This window comes from Rhinatrema bivittatum, chromosome 1 (genome assembly GCF_901001135.1).
Source record: "Rhinatrema bivittatum chromosome 1, aRhiBiv1.1, whole genome shotgun sequence".
Lineage (NCBI taxonomy): Eukaryota > Metazoa > Chordata > Amphibia > Gymnophiona > Rhinatrematidae > Rhinatrema > Rhinatrema bivittatum.
This window is the reverse complement of record NC_042615.1, coordinates 724,480,746-724,496,644: the sequence shown is the minus strand read 5'-3', so window position 1 is coordinate 724,496,644 and position 15,899 is coordinate 724,480,746. Positions and strand designations below refer to the sequence as shown.

The 15,899-nt window shown below is 45.3% G+C and overlaps 1 protein-coding gene across 1 annotated transcript in view; it reads right to left on the bottom strand.

The window, feature by feature from the left end:
* DHX29 (DExH-box helicase 29) overlaps positions 1-15,899 on the bottom strand; it is a 226,813-nt gene that overhangs the window by 199,257 nt on the left and 11,657 nt on the right. The window contains exons 3-4 of the mRNA XM_029577204.1: positions 15,638-15,751; positions 2,418-2,547 (exon numbers count right to left, since the gene is read on the bottom strand). Of these exons, the coding sequence (XP_029433064.1) occupies positions 2,418-2,547; positions 15,638-15,751 (244 nt within the window). The remainder of the gene's footprint in view (positions 1-2,417; positions 2,548-15,637; positions 15,752-15,899) is intronic.

The window sequence follows — 15,899 nt, the reverse complement described above, 5'->3', positions numbered from 1 at the left end:
AACTCAGACCACTCCACCAAACCAAAATGACTTCCGCACTGTTCTGCAAGCCACCATACTCACCAAAATAGACTATTGTATCTCCCTACTCCTTGGTCTCCCCAAAGCCTTTATTAAACCCTTACAAATGCTTCAGAACTCTGCTGCCAGAATTCTCACAAATACTCTCAAAAAAGACCATATTACACCCATCCTCAGAGATCTCCGCTGGCTTCCCATCTCCTCCCGTATCATCTACAAAATACTCACCATCTTACATAAAACCCTCCACAACCAGAACATGTGCTCGTTAAACGACTCAATTCAATTCCACACAGCCAACAGACCAACCAAATCTTCCTACAAAGGAACCCTACGCATCCCCTCGCCCAAGCTAACCCATCTCAACTCCACTAAGGAACGTGCTCTATCGATTGCAGGTCCATCAGCCTGGAATTCCATGCCTCCTAACCTCAGACAAGAGCAATGTACTCAAAAATTTAAAAAAACAAAAACCAACTCAAAACATGGCTCTTCAAACAGGCTTACCCCTAACACCTTCCACTTCATTCACAGATTAACTTTTCAGCCCAAACCATTACATCCCTTTATCGCCATCATGCCCCCCCCCCCCTACTCTGGCATATTTCATTGCCTTTACAACACCACAATTGGTTCCTCTTCCATTCCCTCCCTTGTTCATGCCTGTTATATTGCCTTTTATAATCTCACAATTTGTTTTACCTCCACTATGTTACCACATAGCCAGTTTTCTCATATAGTTATTTTATTGCACTCTCATAGAGTTATTGTATTACCGTTTCTCTTCTCCTGAATTTCCTAAGTTCCTTAACTCCTGTATTAACCCTGAATCAGTTCCATGTAACTCCTTTTTTCCAGTTAACAATGTTCTATGTAAACCGGCATGATGTGCAAACGAATGTCAGTAGAAAAAAACCTTAAATAATAAAAATGTTTCTACTTATGTTTTATGGTCTCTTTATTCTTTGTTAGGTGAAGGTCAGCACATGTGATTCAGGTGAGGTTCTCTGCTGGCGTGTAGTTTCTGTGCAGGGCTCTATAGCAGCCTGGCTTGGTCCATTTTCCTTATAGGAGGCGTATTGGCGTTTTAAGGCCTGGTGTAATATTTTTAGTTTTGCCTTGTAAGGTGGTTACTGTTTGAGTGCTGGAAATTGGTGCTGTTTTGGTATGGGATGTTTACTATTTATGCAATTTCTGTTCAGACAGAGTACTTATCTTTCCCTTGTGACATTCTTAACAATAAAAATAACACTGGGCCTTTATTATTATTATTATTTTTTTATTTCTGCCATGAACTCTAATGAGCAGTGAGTCACAGATGTGAGCGTGGTCTGACAGGTGTGTCACGATGGGAAAAAAGTTGTGAACCACCGATTTAGCCTAATTGAGTAACGTTACAGAAACCTGCCCCCCAAAAAACACAGAAACACAATCTTATGCTCTTTGACGAGTCTAATAAAACAGAAGTGGTGTAGGTAAGAAATCTGCGTAACTGAGCCAGCACCAGCACATGGAAAATACCTTTTCCATGAAATCAGTTCACTATAATCCAAAACTAGCACCAAAGTTTTTACAGTGTGCAGGCTATGCCTTGCTTACAGACATGCACCATCCCAAGTTCTACCACAGTTCTCCACAAGATCTGCAAAAAATCTGTTCTATTGCTGAAGATAGACTATTAGCATCAGAGTGTTTCCTTCTTCAGATGTGGCCATAGTGGGGAGGGCTCAACTATTTTGTGACTTTCTGGCACACAGTCATGCAGTCACTTCACAACAGCATTTATATGTGCAATTCAGAGTGTACACATATTGGGTTCTGAACAGAGCCATGGTCACTGCAATGGAAAGGTTATAGAAGGAATAAAAAAAATCCCACAAGTTGTGAATGAAAGCTTATGGTGACATTGTCCAGTTAGGGTCAGTTCCGACTGAGTTGGAAGCCCAGAAGGAGCAGTAAAAAACCACCAGACTAAAACGAACATAAGGAAAATAAAATAATATATGATCATAGTGGCATTGTTCTTGCTTCATCTCTTATAATGCAAATAAAGGTAAAAACCTTATATGAAAACATATTCAGAGCCCCACCAATCACCTTACCTTTCTCCCTCTATTTCACCAGAATTCTGTGATGTGAACTATCCATCTTCCTGCCTTTTAGATGCAGGCTACACAGATATAAAAACGCAAGCCTAGAGAACAGCCATGTAAACAGCACAGAAGGAACCCAGTAGGAGAGAGAACTGAAATTAAAGCACCTTTTAAGTGGGGTGGAATAGCTAGGGCAGGGCTAGTCAATTTATACAGAGAGCAGATAATACCCGGATGTGCAACAGCCCCCATAGGAGGAATAGCCATGGCTATTCCTCTGCTGCTCCAAAACATTCTGCTTACCATCAGAGAGGTTTAGGCACAGCCAGTCCAGTGCAGAATGAAGATCTCCACCATATAATACTGTATTTCTCATAGCTTCTTCAATATCCTCCGACTTAAAGGAAAATCCTTGTAAAGCCATATATAAATCCTAAACAGATAAAAAAAAAGCAAGAATATGCCACCAGTGTAGACTTTAAATATGATCCCTTTCAGAGTTGCAAAAACAACATTCAAGTGCTTGCCACATATTGTTTTCAAAATTCGTACCCACTTAGAGAAACTCTAAACAGAGGGCTAATCTAGTAGGTCAGAGAGATTACCTTTTCCATAGTGGAAACAAAAGGACAGAGCCATAGGTTAAAGGGAAACATTCAGCAACTACAGACTGCTGTGATGGCTACTTTTGGGTGCAACCTGGCTTACTTTCCTCTCCTCTGGACCATCCAGCCAAGTAAGAACATGTCCCAGCCAGGTTCCCTAACATATGTTTCAGGGTCCAGGGGATGAAGCTGAGGGGCCATTTGCCTATGCACAGCCAGCAGGGCTTTTGGCTCCTTCTTCCCTTCCTCCTCCCCTGCCGATTATATCCCACTCACACCTCCTTCACTCCAGCCACTGCATGGACACTGCTCCTTTCCTGAACCTCACCTGTCTGTGTTGCTGTTAGGAGAAGAAAATGCCAACCATCACACAACAGACTAACGATGTCCCCATAGCACTCCAATTTTCTTGATAAAATAAAGTTCATCAATTTTATAAACCAACACCAGCTTCTAAAAAAGTTACCACCCCGGTCAAATGTTTGAATTTTCCTGTGGATCCATCAGAAAATTGTGTTTATGCAGCTGGAGACAGATTAACAGATTGCTGATGTCACTCCTTATAGGCGCCCGTGCTGACTTCAGCCTGCCAGTATTTTCTAATTCCAACAGAAAGCAGGCAAGCAACTTGGGCTGTGATCTGAAGCAGTTGAGTACAGCTCTAGACTAGGGGGCTTCCGGATTCTAGATCTGGGCTTCAGACTTTTTGTAATCCTCCCCCTTCCCAAGGGTTCTCCTCCATCTTTATTATTTAAGCTCTCCCCCTGAAAAAAAAAAAAGGGAAGGGATTGTTTTTTGTTTTCCTCTCTTTATTGCATCCCTGCCTGAGGTTGTTTTATTTGGTCCATATAGTTCAAAGAAAAAAAAAAAGATGAAAAAAGTGAATAGAATGCAGACATGTCAGCAGCTGCTTTGAACTAAAATCTCAAGGAGGAAAACTGTTTTGGGAGTCTTCTCTTCCTTTCTTTCTGTTCATCCCAAATAAACAATAAATGCCCAGTACCAGCACACTAGGATACTATCTACATTCAGCAGAACACCCAGGGAGAAAGAAACAGAAAGCAGAGCTGCTTACCTGTAACAGCTGTCCTCACAGGACAGCAGGATGTTAGTCCTCACATATGGTGACATCATCAGGAGGGAGCCCTATTGTCAAAGTTTCTAGAACTTTGACTGGCACACTGAGCATGCCCAGCATGCCACTAACCCTGCATCCAGCAGGGGTTCCCCTTCAGTCTCGTTTGTAGTAAAAAGTACGAGTGAAAAATAAAATAAGAAAACGTAAGCGAAACAAACTCAGCGGGGTGGCAGGCGGGTTTCGTGAGGACTAACATCCTGCTGTCCTGGGAGAACACCGGTTACAGGTAAGCAACTCTGTTTTCTCCCAGGATAAGCAAGTTGGTAGTCCTCACATATGGGTCAATAGCGAGCTACAGGATGCCCGGGTAAGTGAACCAAAAGCACCCAAAGATGTGCAACAGGCACAACAACAGGGGTGGTTTTGGGTATGAGGGCAGCTTGAGTTTCACAGTGGGTCACAGGAAGGAAGTTGGGTTATTAAACTGGAAACAAATTACACAGGACAGACTGGCCAAAGATGGAATCCTGTTTGCCAGCCTTGTCAAGACAATAACGAGCTGCAAATGTGTGGAGAGTGCTCCATGTGGCAGCTCTGCAGATGTCAGCAAGAGCTACAGAATGGAGGTGTGCTACTGACGATGCCATGGCTCTTACTGAATGCGCTTTCACGCGTCCCTGTAGAGGAAGGCCTGCTTGTTGGTAGCAGAAGGTAATACAGTTCGCCAGCCAGGTGGACAGGATCTGCTTGCCCACTGGAACTCCCAGTTTGGTTTTATCGAAGGAGATAAACAGTTGGGTGGACTTCCTATGGGCTACAGTGCGGTCCAAATAAAAGGCAAGCGCACGTTTACAGTCCAAGGAATGCAGGGGCTGCTCACCTGGGTGTGAGTGAGGTTTTGGAAAAAATGTGGGTAGTCTCAAAAAAGATATAGTTGCGATGGAGAAGGTACAGAGAAGGGCAACCAAAATGATAAAGGGGATGGAACAGCAACCCTATGAGAAAAGGCTGAAGAGGTTAGGGCTGTTCAGCTTGGAGAAGAGACGGCTGAGGGGGGATATGATAGAGGTCTTTAAGATCATGAGAGGTCTTGAACGAGTAGATATGACTCTGTTATTTACACTTTCGAATAATAGAAGGACTAGGGGGCATTCCATGAAGTTAGCAAGTAGCACATTTAAGACTAATTGGAGAAAATTCTTTTTCACTCAACGCACAATAAAGCTCTGGAATTTGTTGCCAGAGGATGTGGTTAGTGCAGTTAGTGTAGCTGGGTTCAAAAAAGGTCTGGATAAGTTCTTGGAGGAGAAGTCCATTAATGGCTATTAATCAATTTTACTTAGGGAATAGCCACAGCTATTAATTGCATCAGTAGCATGGGATCTTTAGTGTTTGGGTAACTGCCAGGTTCTTGTGGCCTGGTTTGGCCTCTGTTGGAAACAGGATGCTGGGCTTGATGGACCCTTGGTCTGACCCAGCATGGCAATTTCTTATGTTCTTATGTATTATGGATTGATTTAAGTGAAATCAGACACTACCTTTGGCAAAAATTTAGGGTGAGTACGGAGTACCACACGATCATGGAGAAATTTTGTGTAAGGTGGGTATGTTACCAGCGCCTGTAGCTCACTGACTCTGCGAGCTGATGTTAAAGCAAGAAGAAAGAGCACTTTCCAAGTGAGGTGACTTGGCTCGCAGGAGTTCGAACACAGGTCACATGAGCTGTGCTAGTACCACATTGAGGTCCCATGCCAGAACCGGAGGACGCAGTGAAGGCTTCAGTTGGAGCAAGCCTTTCATAAAGCGCCCTACAAGGGGTTGCGCCGAGATCGGGGCATCTCCTATGCCTTTGTGGTAAGCAGCTATGGTGCTGACATGCACTTGGATGGAGGAAGTTTGTAGACCAGACTCCGAAAGGTACCAGAGGTAGTCCAGGAACCTTGTTGTGGGGCAGGAAAAGGGATCTATTCCCTTTGTTGTGCACCACAAGGAAAATCTTTTCCATTTGGAACAATAAGATTTCCTAGTAGAAGGCTTTTGTGAAGCTACGAGGACCTGGGACACATTGTCGGAAAGGTTAAGGGATTGTAGTATTAACCTTTCAACATTCATGCTGTCAAAGACAGGGAGTGGAGGTTCGGATGACGCAATAGTCCGTTGTTCTGCGTTATCAGAGTTGGATCTGTGCCCAGGCGAATTGGTTGCTGGACTGAGAGGTCGCGCAGAATGGGAAACCAAACCTGTCGCGGCAAGTGAGGGGCTATGAGGATCATCGTGCCCCGGTCCTGCCATAACTTCATGAGAGTCTTGCTGATGAGTGGAAGTGAAGGGCAGACATATGAAAGATCCTTTGTCCACGAGTGGGCGAAGGCATCCCTCGGTGGTGTAGAGAGTAGAAGTTGTCCACTTTGCGTTTGTGAACTGACGTAAAGAGGTCTATGTGCGGGCTGCCCCACTGGTGGAAAATTAATTTCGCTACAGTGGGATCTAGGGACCATTCGTGGGGATGGAAGGTCCGGCTGAGATTGTCCATCATTACATTGTCCATGCCTGCCAGGTAGGTTGCTCTCAATAGCATGGAATGTGAGAGGGCCCAGGCCCAGATCTGCACTGCCTCTTGGCATAACAGGTAAGAGCCTGTGCCCCCTTGCTTGTTGAGGTACCACATCACTACCTGGTTGTCTGTTTGAATTAGGATTACCTTGTTGGATAGGCAATCCTGGAAAGCGAATAGGGCATACTGTATTGCTCTGAGCTCCAGAAAATGTATCTGGGGCTTTGATTCCGCTGTAGTCCAGGTTCCCTGGGTTTGCAGGTTGACGACATGGGCTCCCCAACAGAGGCTAAAGGCATCCGTTGTCAGTGTAATCTGAGGTTCTGGAGACTGAAAGGGTAGTACTATCTGAAGACTGGACTCCTGTATCCACCAAGCTAGTGAGAAATGAAGCTGGCTGGTGACGTGGACAATGTGGGATTTATGTTGACATGATTGGGACCACTGGGACTTTAAAGTCCATTGTGTTACTCTCATGGCTAGACAAGCCATTGGGGTAACATGAACCGTAGACACCACGTGACATAGTAAGGTTAATAGATGACGAGCTGTGGTCGTTCGGTGAGTTTGTATTGCTTTGGCCAAGTTTAATAATGTGCGTGCTTGGTCCTTTGGGAGGAACGCCTTCGCTTGAATGGTGTTTAAATCCACTCCGATGAAGGAGAGGGTACGTGACGGAGTCAGATTGGACTTGGAATAGTTTATGAGAAAACCCAAGGACTGCAGTAGTTGTATAGTGAGATGGAGGAATTGTAGTACTACCTCCTTGGATGGACCTCTGAGCAGTCAATCATCTATATATGGATAGATGTGGATGTTGTGTTGTCGTAGATAAACTGTGAGGCATTTTGTAAACACATGGGGTGCTGATGCTAAGCCAAATGGTAGGACTCGGTATTGGAAATGCCGGTGACAGACTAAGAATCTTAGGTATTTTCAATGAGGAGGGCTTATGGCTATATGGGCATACGCCTCCTGAAGATCTAGAGAGCAGAACCAATCTCCCTTTTGTAGGAGAGGGAGCATGGTGCTCAAGGTGACCATCCTGAACTTTTCCTTGCGGAGATGTTTGTTTAAGGTACGAAGGTCCAATATCGGACGAATGCCGCTTCACTTTTTTAGAATTAGAAAATATCGGGAGTAGAACCCTTTTCCTCGCTGCAGTCGGGGAACCGGTTCTATGGCATTGGCCTGCAGGAGGATTGAGAGTTCCGCCTCGAGAAGTGGAGTATAGTCGGTTAAGCTCCACACCAGATGAGGTGGAGAGTCCGGTGGTAGCGCCAGGATGTTTAGATGGTAACTGTGGGCAACCACAGAAAGGACCCATTGGTCCATTGTAATTTTGTGCCATATGTTGGTAAAGTGGCACAAGCAGCCCCCCACAAGAAATATTGTTGGAGGCAGGGGTTGAGTGCTGTTCTCTAGAAGGGAGTAAAAAACCCAATGCAGGACCAGTCTGGGGAGCTGGTTGGGCTTTTGGAGGCCTGTGCTGACAAGGTTGACCTTTTTGATAGGGTCTGGTTGGTCGAGTTCGGGATGGAGGAGGGTAATACCTATGGGTTTTATAGGTTAGTCTCCTGGGATCCTTTCTGAATGGTCTTTTGGTGGTAGACAAAAAGTCAGAGGGAACAGTAGATAGTTGACGCAATGTCTCATGATGGTCTTTGAGTTGCGCAACTGCTTCCTGGATTTTCTCACTGAACAGATTGTCCCCTGCGCATGGAAGGTCTGCTAACCTGTCCTGGACTTCTTGACGCAAGTTGGAAGATTTCAACCATGCCAAAAGTCGACCACTTATGCCTGCTGCTGACACTCTGGAGGCAGTCTCAAAGATATCATAGGCAGCTCTGACCTCATGCTTTCCAGCATCAGGCCCTTCTGGAGGATGGAATTCAATCCCTCTTGAAACTCCTCCTGCAGGGATTCAGAGAAATCCTGAACTTGCTTTCAGAGGTTTCTAGAGTATTGTGTCATGTATAGCTGATAGGCTGCTATACATGCCATTAACATAGAACCCTGAAATACTCTACGGCCGAAGGCGTCCAAGGATTTCTGCTCTTTTCCAGGAGGGGCAGAAGAATGAGGCCAGGACCTCTTAGCTTTCTTCTGAGCGGATTCAACCACTACAGAGTGGTGAGGGAGCTGGGTTTTCTGGAATCCTGGAGCTGATTGAACCAGGTAGGTAGCATCAATTTTCCTGTTCACCGGTGGAACTGTTCCTGGGTGCTCCCAGGTACGATGTAACAGGTCAAGCAGAACTTCGTGGACTGGAATTGCCATCACTTCCTTGGGAGCATCCACGAATTGCAGAACTTCCAGCATCCTGTATCTGGCATCCTCTTCAGTTTGCAGCTTAAAAGGGATGGTTTCAGACATTTCCTTTATAAAGCTTCCAAATGAGAGTTCCTCTGGACGGGAGCGCTGTCTTTCCTCTGGAGATGAAGGCTCCAATGGGATGTCCCCAGAATCCTGGGAGTCAGAGGAATCATCACTCCAGGGATCGTATGGCTGGTCTCCTGCACCCTGTGGGTCTTCTGATGGAGGGAGAAGCCCTAATCCAGTCGGATCAGGAGGTGGCACCAATGGAGTTGGTGGAGGCACCGAAAAAGAGTGAAGCGACACAGAGGCCGTTGCAGGCACCGATGGTATCTGTGTTTTCGATGGGCATCGGGGTGGTAATATACACGATGGCCCTGGAATCGGGTCCGGCATCGACGGGTCATGGTCTTCATCGTCCGATGATAAAGGAATCGGGGTCGATGCGGTGGAGGAATCGGCGGCCTCGGAGGCATCGTTGGTCCAGAAGGCACGGGCACCTATGGAAGTGCGCCAATGAGGGTGTCTAGTCTTTCCAGTAGTGGAGCCAATATTGTAGGTACTGGATCAGGCTTCAGCATGTGTTACGAATGTCGCTGCCCGACATCTCCACTCTGCCCTCCTTACCTCTCTGGCGACTCCTCCTGCAGTTGACGGACGTTTGGCTGCCGCAGAATCTGCCTGCCGTCCTCTCTGGCGTCCCTGGTCCGGCTTGAGCGCTACCTCCCGCCACGCGGCCCTGCTTCTACTACTTTCTTTGGCTCGAGCCTCAGGGGCGTCCCCCTGTGATGACGTCACGCATCCTGGATACAAAAGGCCTACGCTACTGCTAGCTAATAGAGTTAGCAAGGTTCAGGTATTTGTACTGAAGAACCCCTTACGGATGGGATTCGCTCTCCATACCTAGCTACTCTGCCTCTCCATTATTGGACTTACTCTATTTGGGGTACCCGCTCCTCGGGGGGGCTCTCTCTTCTCTTTCAGGTCGCTGTCTGGAACCGGTACTCGCTCCTTGAGCAGTCACTGGTGTCTCGATGGTGCTGAGATGTCAATGGCGACGGGGGTCGATGACGAAGACCGCTTTCGAGTCGGTGCACTCTTCGCCGGAGTAAACAGATTGAGCGCTTAGATTTGAATAGGTGTTCCATTTTATCTAAGTGGGCCCGGCAGCCTTTCAGAGTCATTTGGGTGCAACTGGTGCACAGCTGGACGTCATGGGAAGGCCCCAAGCATAAAACGCAGACATCATGCGGGTCCGTAATGGACATAGTCCTCGGAAACTCGGAGCACTTCCGAAAACTGGTGGCCATTTTTGAAAAAATAAACGCGGCGCGCAGTCGGTGGTCGTTGGGCACCGATAAGAGCAATGTCTGGTACCGACTGCAAAGAACGAGGTAAAAACTTACCGATGCAAGCAGAGGTCAACAGTCAATGGGGGGACCCCGGGATGGGGAAAAGGTTTTGAAGAGTTCCATGAGAAAAAAGTTGTGAGGAAATCTCACAGAGCTCCTGAGAACCGTGATGCAATTGCTGTGCGGAAAAAAAAGAGACTGAAGGGGACCCCTGTTGGATGCAGGGTTAGTGGCATGCTGGGCACGCTCAATGTGCCAGTCAAAGTTATAGAAACTTTGACAAAAGTGTTCCGTGATAGGGCGCCATCCTCATGATGTCACCCATATGTGAGGACTACCATCCTGCTTGTGCTGGGAGAATCTGAGAAAGTGGTGAGACAAGAGAGAGATAACAGTGGATACAGATGTATTGGAATGTCCGAGTAACAAACTCAACTGCTCAAACTCAATTTCAACTGCTTTGCACTGAAATATTTGGCTTGCAAAGTGACATCAATCTGAAGACAGGAGTTAAGCAGAATGCACTGAAGACTGGAGAGCAAACAGACAGTACAGCCCACTCTTAACCACAAAAAAAAAAAAAATTCATACTGGGTCAGACTAAGGGTCCATCAAGCCCAGCATCCTGTTTCCAACAGAGGCCAAATCAGGCCACAAGAACCTGGCAATTACCAAACACTACGAAGAGCCCATGCTACTGATGCAATTAATAGCAGGGCTATTCCCTAAGTAAACTTGATTAATAGCTGCTAATGGAATTCTCCTCCAAGAACTTATCCAAACCTTTTTTGAACCCAGCTACACTAACCACATCCTCTGGCAACAAATTCCAGAGTTTTATTGTGCGTTGAGTGAAAAAGAATTTTCTCCAATTAGTCTTAAATGTGTTACTTGCTAACTTCATGGAATGCCCCCTAGTCCTTCTATTATTCGAAAGTGTAAATAACTGATTCACATCTACTCGTTAAAGACCTCTCATGATCTTAAAGACCTCTATCATATCCCCCCTCAGCCGTCTCTTCTCCAAGCTGAACAACCCTAACCTCTTCAGCCTTTTCCTCATAGGGGAGCTGTTCCATCCCCTTTATCATTTTGGTTGCCCTTCTCTGTACCTTCTCCATCGCAACTATATCTTTTTTGAGATGCGGCGACCAGAATTGTACACAGTATTCAAGGTGCGGTCTCACCATGGAGCAATATAGAGGCATTATGACATTTTCCATTTTATTAACCATTCCCTTCCTAATAATTCCTAACATTCTGTTTGCTTTTTTGACTGCTGTAGCACACTGAGCCGACGATTTTAAATATTATCCACTATGATGCCTAGATCTTTTTCCTGGGTGGCAGTTGCTAACATGGAACTAATAAGTTCCTCTATTCTGTACCTGTTAACTTCAATACAGATTCTCTTCTGTAACCAATATGGAACTTTTCCCTTAGCATATTGTAAGCAACCTTATAAGTAATTTTAGTGCTGTGTATATAGGTCCCTGTATATTTACCCTCCTCGTTTATATCCTCATATATATACATTTATACATATATATTAGATATATATACATATAGACATATATATTGTTTATGGCATTGTATTTATTTGTTTTACACGTTACCTGTCAAGCGCCACTTAAGAGTAGTTTCTCATTTACTGTAAACCGATGTGATATCCCTAATGAATGTCGGTATAATAAAACCGTCAAATGAATAATTTAATAAATAAACCTAACATTGTGTAACTACAGCAAGGGTTATTTTTCCCTATGTGCAACACCTTGCACTTGTCCACATTAAATTTCATCTGCCATTTGAATGCCCAATCTTCCAGTCTTGCAAGGTCCTCCTGCAATGTATCACAATCCGCTTGTGATTTAACTACTCTGAATAATTTTGTATCATCCGCAAATTTGATAAACTCACTGGTCGTATTCCTTTCCAGATCACCTCCTATCCCATGACTTTTTAGTTTTCTTAGAAGCCTCTCATGAGGGACTTTGTCTCTGGCTGCGGGGAAGAGGGCTTTGACCATCACAGTCATGCTCAGCTTCCTGCACCCGCTGCCTTTCAGCTGCTTCAGCAGCAAAGTACACGGCGGGAATCAGCTACTGGACTAAGGCACACCTCTGAAGGATCTCAGAAATCACCTCAGGAATTCTCAACTGGGGGTGGGAACTTTAGGTATCACCACAGGAAAGCGGGGCTCAATCTTTTCTTTAATTTAAAAGTAGAATTTCTTCTTCCAAAAAAGTACAGTGATCTCCATAGGGAAAGCATGTCCATATCTGCTGAAGACAAAGAAATACTGAAGGGCTGAGGTCACTACAGGGGTGTAATCTAGGGTAACGTCAGCTTTGAAACCTGACTCCATCTCCATCTGCTGGCAGAAGAGCAGAAACCCATTGTTTCTGAGTCCATCTGGCTACATGCTAGGAAAGAGCGAGCTTTTAAAGGGCAACTTTGTAAAGCCCTTCAAGGTTGTATCGGCCGGCCAATTTCTGAGCCACAACTGAAGCCTAGCTGCTATTATCGAAGCCACCCCTCTGGCTGAAGTGCGGACCAAATCGCAGCCTGCATCTGCCAAAAAGGCAGCTGCTGGTTCCATCACTGCCCTGGAATGTACACCAGATTCATCAATCTCCTGAGAGAGCAATAAACAAGAGCAAGCCACCAAGGAACAGGAAGCTATCTGCAAATTCATTGCCATTGCGTCAAAGGCCTGCTTAAGGATAGCCTCAATCCTACTATTCTGTGCACCTTTCAAGCCCTCTCCCCCTTCTATGGGAATAGTCGTTCGCTTGGTAACGGCACACACAAGAGCATCCACCTTTGGAAAAACCTACTTGCTCTCTTGCGACTGTTTCCAGGGGGTACAGTGCTTCCAAGACTCATCTCCCTTTAAAATTAGCTTCTGGGGCGCCCCATTCAAGCTCAATTAATTCTTGGATGACCTTCATAATAGGGAAGAAGCATGAAGCTTTACACAAGGAAATCAAAATGGGATGTTTCTTTGGCTCAGACATGAATTCAGCCCCAGGTACTCCCGGCATATTCAATGTCTGGGAATTTAGATAGGCTAACTCATTTCTATGAAAGAACCTCAAAATAGTTCTAGAAGACTCCAATCCCAGAGGAATTTCCCCATCCTCCAGAGAATAAGGATCGGCTTAATCATCCCTGCCATCTGGATCTCTATTGGAAAGGCTGGCTCCAGGCATACCCCGATGCTTACCCGCAGCCCCAAGCGTGCGGGATTTCACCGCTTGCAATCTTGAATTATTAAGGCTGGCTGGGGCAAGGGACAGCACCTGAATGAAGGAGTCTACCCCAGAAAAGGCAGAAGGATCCATGCCAAAACCAGGGGGCAACTGTCCTGTGCCCACTGAACTACCTTCCTCTGCTGACGAACCAGTTAGGGGAGCTCCAAAATCAGACGACCCTTTCCTGTACCAGGCTGGGAAGAACCAGGCTTAGTAAAATCAGAAGGAGGTAATTCTCCCTGAGCCTCCAAACAGCGCTGACACAAATTTGAGAAAATGCCAGGTTGAGATGCACTTAGGTTTCTTCACTATAGGGGCCATCAGTCTACTAATATGCCCTAACATAATTGTGCACCCATAAATTAGGTGCACAACACTGTGGCTATACAAGTAGCCAATCTGAGCTCCCTCAGGAAGCTCAGATAATGCGTGCAAAAAAGGCGCATGTGTGCGTGCACAAAAAAAAGCGAGTGTGTGCATAACTGGATGCCTGGGTAAGCACTCCTAGGCGCCAAAGGGCTGCACAATCGAGTGCACAACCAGGTGCAGAATCATAATCCAACAGAGACTGAAGAGGGCAGTCTGCGGTGCAAAAAAAACCCAAAAAACAAATGCATGAAATCGCCACCGCGGCAGAGCAGATGAGTTTTGAAGTGAGGCATAGTCGCAAGGTCTGCTCAATCTGCCAGGCTGTCGTTCCCTGAACGCCACTGGAATGACCGTTGGATCGTACACCTAGCATGGAGCCCGCGGGGGGGGGGGAATCCCTACTCAACTCCCCTTTTTTTTGCTGGGGGGTTTTTTGTGTGTGTGTGTTTTGTTTTTTTTTAATTACCCTTTACCTGAGCTCAGCCCATCTCGGTTGAGTATAAGGTTGGTCTCCGGCTAAGGGGGAAAAGGGCATAAATCTTCATTGCCGCGCTCGGCTTCCTGAACCCGCTTGCCTTTCAGCTTTTTTTTTTTTTTTTTTTACAGCTAAGTTCACGCCAGTTGAAAAAACAGCTACCGGACCAAGGCACACATTTGAAGGCTCATGGCAATCACCACAGGAATTTTCAACTGAGAGAGGGACCATAAAGCATCACCACAGGAGAGTGGGGCAAATTAATTTCCTTCTTCTAAAACCTAAAGCAATCCCCAGTAGGGAGATGCACGACCACCATCGGCTGGAGACAGAAAATAGCGGCAGCTGATGTCACTGCAGGGGTACACACACATACACACTGTGATATCAGCTTTGCTCCATCTCCATCTGCTAGTAAAGGTGCATAACCCACTGGTTTTGGATTCACTTGTCTGTACACTAAGAAACCCAAAGTTATAGCTGTACAATGCAAGGTTCCACTAGGAGACACCAGTCAGGAAAAGGATCTACGTGTCATTGTTGAAAATGTCGAAATCTTTTGCTCAGTGTGGAGCAGCAGCCAAGAAAGCAAATAGAATGCCAAGGATTATTAGGAAAGGAATGGAGAATAAAACAGAGAAAATCATAATGCTTCTGTGTCACTCCATGGTGCGACCTCATCTTGAATATTGTGTGCAGTTCTGATCATCACATCTCAAGAAAAGTTATAGCAGAATTAGAATAGGTACAGAGAAGGAAGAACAAATAATAAAGGGGATGGAACAATTCCCTGGTGAAGAAAGACTAAAGAGCTTAGGACTCTTCAACTTTGAGAAGAGACGGCTGAAGGGAGACATGATACAGGTCTATAAAATAATGATTTGAACTGATTGAGTAAACGTTAATCAGTTTATGCTTTCAAAAAGTACAAAGACACAATGAAGTTACTAGGCGATACATTTAAAACTAATAAGAGAAAATATTTTTTTACTCAATGCAAAATTAAGTTCTGGAATTTGTTGCCAGAGGACGCGGTGAAAGCTATTAGTGTAGCTGCATTTAAAAAAGGTTTGGACAAATTCCTGGAGGAAAAGTCCATTAACGATTATTAAGGTAGAGGTGCAAAAATCCACTACTTATTCTTGGGATAAGCAGCTTGGAATCTATCTATCCCTTGGGATCCTGCCATATACTTGTGACCTGGATTGGCCATTGCTAGAAACAGGATGCTGGGCTTGATGGACCTTTGGTCTGACCCAGTATGGCAAGTCTTATGTTCTTATGTTTAAATCTGCTCTGACATTAAGCCTTTGACCCACAGTGCTGATGTCTCACGGCTAATTTTTCCCTTGTAAAGAGAGTAGCCAGGAGCCTTGAGGGGGCTGTATAATTGATCAGATGTCGTAGGTGGCACTCTCAGCTATGGATTACTCCCCTGTGCATCCAAACACTTCTCTCTGTGTGCACCTAGGGAAGAGATGTGAGCAAAATCCAAGATGAAAATTAAACATACGTACCAGCAGTTTTTTGGAGGTCAGTCTTCCAGAAATGGTTCCCTTGTCAGTAGTTTGCTTTCTGTGCTCATTGATTAATCCGATAATTCTTTTCTCTAATTTACTATCGATCACTACCTGTGGGCAAAGATATGAAGAAAAATGTGCCATTATAAAGTACAAACGCATTATCAAAGATTAGCTGATGGTTGGGTAAATCAATTTCAGTACACATATCAGTCCAGGTCAGTTCCACAGTCCGCCACTTACAGCCCATGCTTTGGCT